This window comes from Clytia hemisphaerica, unplaced genomic scaffold, assembly GCF_902728285.1.
Source record: "Clytia hemisphaerica strain Z4C2 unplaced genomic scaffold, Clytia hemisphaerica genome assembly, whole genome shotgun sequence".
In the NCBI taxonomy this organism is placed as follows: Eukaryota; Metazoa; Cnidaria; class Hydrozoa; order Leptothecata; family Clytiidae; genus Clytia; species Clytia hemisphaerica.
Genome location: NW_027104491.1, coordinates 1 through 4,783, shown reverse-complemented (window position 1 = coordinate 4,783; position 4,783 = coordinate 1). Strand labels below are relative to the sequence as shown.

At 36.9% G+C, this 4,783-nt stretch overlaps 1 protein-coding gene across 1 annotated transcript; it reads right to left on the bottom strand.

The window, feature by feature from the left end:
• Positions 1-3,140: 3,140 nt before the first annotated feature.
• Positions 3,141-4,268, bottom strand: LOC136821600 (uncharacterized). The gene is made up of 3 exons (XM_067077818.1): positions 4,189-4,268; positions 3,842-4,009; positions 3,141-3,460 (listed from the first exon to the last, which is right to left on the bottom strand). Exons 1-3 carry the CDS (start codon positions 4,241-4,243, stop codon positions 3,237-3,239), a joined length of 447 nt encoding a protein of 148 aa, XP_066933919.1. The 5' UTR covers positions 4,244-4,268; the 3' UTR covers positions 3,141-3,236.
• Between the last annotated feature and the right edge of the window lie 515 nt (positions 4,269-4,783).

The following is a 4,783-nucleotide window of genomic DNA, read 5'->3' as shown; positions in this document are numbered from 1 at the left end:
TGTTTATTAATTTTGGAAATAATTACAGCAGTCAATATTTCTCCTATTTTAGTGTTTTTTGAAAGGAAGTCTTTGTCGTCGCCGATATAGGTGGGGGGCATCCGAGGGTCGAAAATCCCGAAATCCCGTTAGATTTTCGGCAAAATCCCGAAATCCCGTTGACTTTTCCACTAAATCCCGGTCCCGTTACAATTTGTATTTCAAGGAACACAAACATTGATAATGGATCGTAGAGGTCGGTTTATTTACTTCGCTTACAAAATGCATCTTAAAAATAAAGAGAGAAAAAGAGGGCCGTACTCGAGATTTTTTTGACTAGATCTGGTCGTGTACTTGAGAAAAGCTTAACTCTGTAGTGATTTTTCTTGTGCATGTGACTATAAGCACCGTGAGGTGTTTGATCTGTCACTCTCGCTTGGCTAAAAATGCTCTGCTTTTAGAAAATACTTCCAAACTGCAGAATATTGATCTAATCACTATACGCCACTTAGAAATTACGTAATTAAAATTTTTTAAGAGTTGTTAAGATGCAAGGTAGCTTCGCTTGATAGCTCGCTAAGAAAGGTTAAAAAAATGACCATATGAATTTTTTTTGGAAAAACATGTTGTTAGACTACCCGGGGAGGGGGGGTACTAGGGTTGGCGAATGAGGGGTATGTGCGGACGGGACCTCCTAAAACCGACCCTTAGAGAGACCAAATTTTAGTGAAAAAGTGACCCTTAGAGACTTTTTCGAAAAATTTTCTCTGATTTTCAAAAATTTCCTACCCTTAGTGAGACTTTTTTGTAATTTTTTCTCTCAAAATCGAATCTTTTTTCTAAAAATCGTGATTTTTCCCACCCTTAGAGAGACTACTTTGAAATTTCCTGATTTTTGTAACCCTTAGAGAGACTTTGAAAGGTGAAAAACGCGACCCTTACCGTCCGCACATACCCAGCACCAATTTTTGCCTAAGTACCCCCCCCCCCGGGGGTTAGACTACTCTAATTTAAGTATTTTTAGCTTGACAAGATATTGCCATTCATCTCCTCTGTTTGGAAACAGGCACAACTGCCTAACCCCTAGACGGCTTGTAACGTACTTTTTATACGGTCTGAAAAGGGCTGTTTACCGGCCCTTCATCAAATTGTCATAGCTCAGAGCCACTGCGTTTTCAGCTAAAATGTCCTGTTGCTTTAGGAAGCTGAGACCTAGAGCTTTTCCAACGGTGTCAAAGTTTTTCCTAGAACCCATTTTTAGAGCCACAATTCCCATTTGAAGCTTAATTTTTCTGAAAAGAAAAATTGGAAAAGAAAGTGTTAACTTCAAAACGCAGTGTGTTGTTTAAATCACCTGTTTCTTGATTTCAACGTCGAAGGGTCGAAAACATCGTGACTAAGGAGGCGCAACCATGGTTTGCACCGACGGGAGAAATTTTCAATTTTGATCCTCTGATTTGCTTAAAAACGACGACATTTCAAACTAACTTTGCCAAGAAATGCGGTTCTCGAAACGAAAGTCTGAATCATGGGAATTAAAAACTCCTTTTCTTTACAAAACCTGGAATGCCATCATAGCCCCCAGCCCTAAGTGGCTCAGGCCCTGGACCACGCATCATTCATACCGGGAAAACTATACACTGAACTTTCATCCCCAGTGGAATGAATGAACCACTGAAAGTTTACATATCCCCACTGGATTTCTGAGCTTTAAGCAATGGAATTTGAAATCCTCCACCCTTTACAATCAAGAGATTTTCCATCCCCAATACCATTTTGTTACAATTCATTTCAATTCAACAAAATTCACTGCGATTAAAAACTTTTTTCTTAATATACCACTTAACTGCACTCACATGCCACACACAGTAAAAAAAACTTTGCAGAAAATCTTTCAGGGGTGTAATTAAAAGGGTAGTATAAAATAATAGTGAAAGGCATCTAATGAAAATAATTTGGCTGATAAGCTTCCAATTCTCACTTTTATGAATGAAAGCGGAAATCCATTCACGCCGCAGGCGAAGATTTTTAATATGTGGATATACTTCTTCATTCTAAAAATTTCAATCACGCATTTGTAACCTTGAAATGACTAAATACCGGAATCCCGAGAAATATCTGATTGGTTACCGTTTTACCGTTAGATTTAAGGGTGGAATCCCGGTATCGGCAGATGGCTCCATTCCCTTTTTCCCGTTATATTTTGATGCAAATCCCGAAATACCGTTTGAAAAAAGGCCCAATCCCGTGATCCCGTTATCTCGGATGCCCCCCCACATATAGTTTTTCGTCATCTCGATTTCCATGAATACAACGCTGTCCCACAGCCCTGGATAAACTTTTTTCCACAGCGGAAATTAGAGTGGAATCTTTAAACATTGAAATTCTAATACACGGGTTTCGAATTAAATCTGGCGCGAGAGAAAAAATCAAGTAAATAAAAGGAGCGATAAGGGGAAATGCCTTATAAAAGGTATTGATAGATTTCCTTTCTTCTCTTTTGAAAGCCAGGTGTTCATTCAAAAGATGTTTTTCTATTTTAAATTCAATAAAAGAAATACGATTAAACGATTGACTTTTTATTTTAATGTTTTTTGTTTTCATAATGACCCATAAAGTCTGTCAAAATGGAAAAATGAGCTAAAATTGCTTGATACACGGCCAATTTTCGTTCTGTTTACTTGATATTTTTCGTGCAAATTTACATGGGATCAAAGCTAAAGCTAAGCAAAAATTTAATTCGAAACCCGTGTATTCAATTGGGTATATTTCCAATTTTGCCAAATTTTCCAGTGAGGTTTGTGACACAGGGGTGTATGAATCCTCAAAATAAAGAAAGTTATTCTTGAAATCTGATTGGTCATCAAACTAGATAATCAGACCTTCAGATACTTTTTTATCATGTTCATGTTTTGATTACTTGATATTCTGCAATTTTACTTTGAAGAGTATACTTTTTTGTGAGACGCCCTGTAGATGGGGTAAATTATTTTCAGAGATAGCACTTTGTTTAGTATCTATTACTTGTGAAAAATTCAACTTCAAAAAAGTAGCTTTTCTAGGCCCCTAAGATGTTCCGTATATATAAAAAATAATGCATTAGCTCAATCACACGAAAAAACTTCGAATTTGATTTTTTTTAGAAGAAACGATATTTCTTACGAGTTACCAAGAAGAAAGTTTTCCCATTATTACAAAAAATCAGATCTCAAACACCATTCCCAATAAGAAATTACCATTGACGTGCGTGAAATGAATTATTTTCCATAGCGCTTGTTGTAAGGATATCCACCGTTAGGATATTCGCCGTAAGGGTAACCGCCGCCGTAAGAATAACCACCGTAAGGGTAATATGGGCGACGTCTTCGGAAACCGTATCGTCTTCGTCGGCGACGGCTTCGTCGACTCCTGCGTCGTCGGCTTCGACGTCTTCGTCGGCGTCGTCGACGCCTTCGTCTTGGTTGCGGGTCATTCTGGTCTTCTGTATTGAAAGAATTTAAACAAATATCGTTTGGTCGGATATTACTCACAATTATCTATTATAGTAAAGTTTCGGGTTATAAAGAACAAAACTAGGGTCAAGCACTAACTGGTATGAGAATCATTTCTAAAGATAACCTTGAGAAGAATCGATAACTAATATTTGAATTGCAACTTTAAAGTTTAAAACAAATCGTAGCATAATAACTGCTAGAGGATTAGGGTTTAGATAAGATTTAAGAAATAGATAAGGTCAAGCTGATCACTAAACTAAAAGGCCTAGAGTAAAGGACCTAAGTTAACAAAAAATGAGAAAAACTTTAACAAGAAACTGATTAAAAAACTCCATCCAAATAAAGGGATGGTAGTATTTGCAGCATACCTGCAACCTGTACTTCTTCATCTTTCACATTGTCCAATGGGCTTTCATCTTGCTCCATAGCATCTCGATCATCTTGTGATGACGTCATCATGTTTTGTGATTGGTCTTCTTCTTCATCTTGTTGTTTCTGATCTTCGAGAGCATTTTCTTGTTGGCTCTCTTCGGTACCTGAAATTTATTTACGATGAACATGATTTTTTATCCTTCTAATGTGTACATTCTTTTGTACAAGAAATGCCTAAGCAATATCCATTCCATAATTCCTGAAATAGTGTATCTCTAAAGTACTAGCCTGTTAACAACAAGAGTCTTTTTGGATATAAAGTGAAAGAAATTGAAAAACTTACAATGTACTGCATAGACACAAAGTGCCAAAAGCAGCAAAGCTTTCCTAATCTTCATTCTGCTGATTGACTTGCTTGCTTGAGCAAGTTGAATGATTTTCCAAGTCAGAAATTTCGCCTTTTTATGCAATTGCAAGACAAGGAAGTGTCCATCGCAAAAAAATCGCATTAACCGATTTTAGAATCTCTCGCATCCGGCATAGCCGGATACACAAGAGCTCATTTTGAACCTGCTTAATTGCTGCTTCCTTGTTCTTAAACCAATCCCAAGAGCAATACTTGGTAACGTGATCAAAAACTGAGCAAATTGATTTTTACCTTTTGATATTAACAAAGAAAAAAGACAACAAAAAGTTAGAACAAAAAGTTTCCAGATCAGCGTTTTTTATACGGACTATGATGTTAGCAAGGAGCTTTAAGTTGATTTAATAATATCGTCCCCAGTGGAAAATTATATTCTAGTTTTTGTCTCACTGGAAATAATCAAATAAACCAATCCTCAATCAAAATATTATGGGAATATCGATCTCCATCAATTTTTTGTTCTTTTTTAATCCCACTTGCTGGAAAAATCCCATCGGGTCTGTGAGAATGGGGT

Coding starts and splice junctions, on each gene's coding strand:
- LOC136821600 (XM_067077818.1), bottom strand. CDS start 4,243: ATGAAGATTAGGAAAGCTTTGCTGCTTTTGGCACTTTGTGTCTATGCA. Junction 4,010..4,188: donor TTGTGTCTATGCAGTACATT/GTAAGTTTTTCA, acceptor AATAAATTTCAG/GTACCGAAGAGAGCCAACAA. Junction 3,461..3,841: donor TGAAGAAGTACAGGTTGCAG/GTATGCTGCAAA, acceptor CTTTCAATACAG/AAGACCAGAATGACCCGCAA.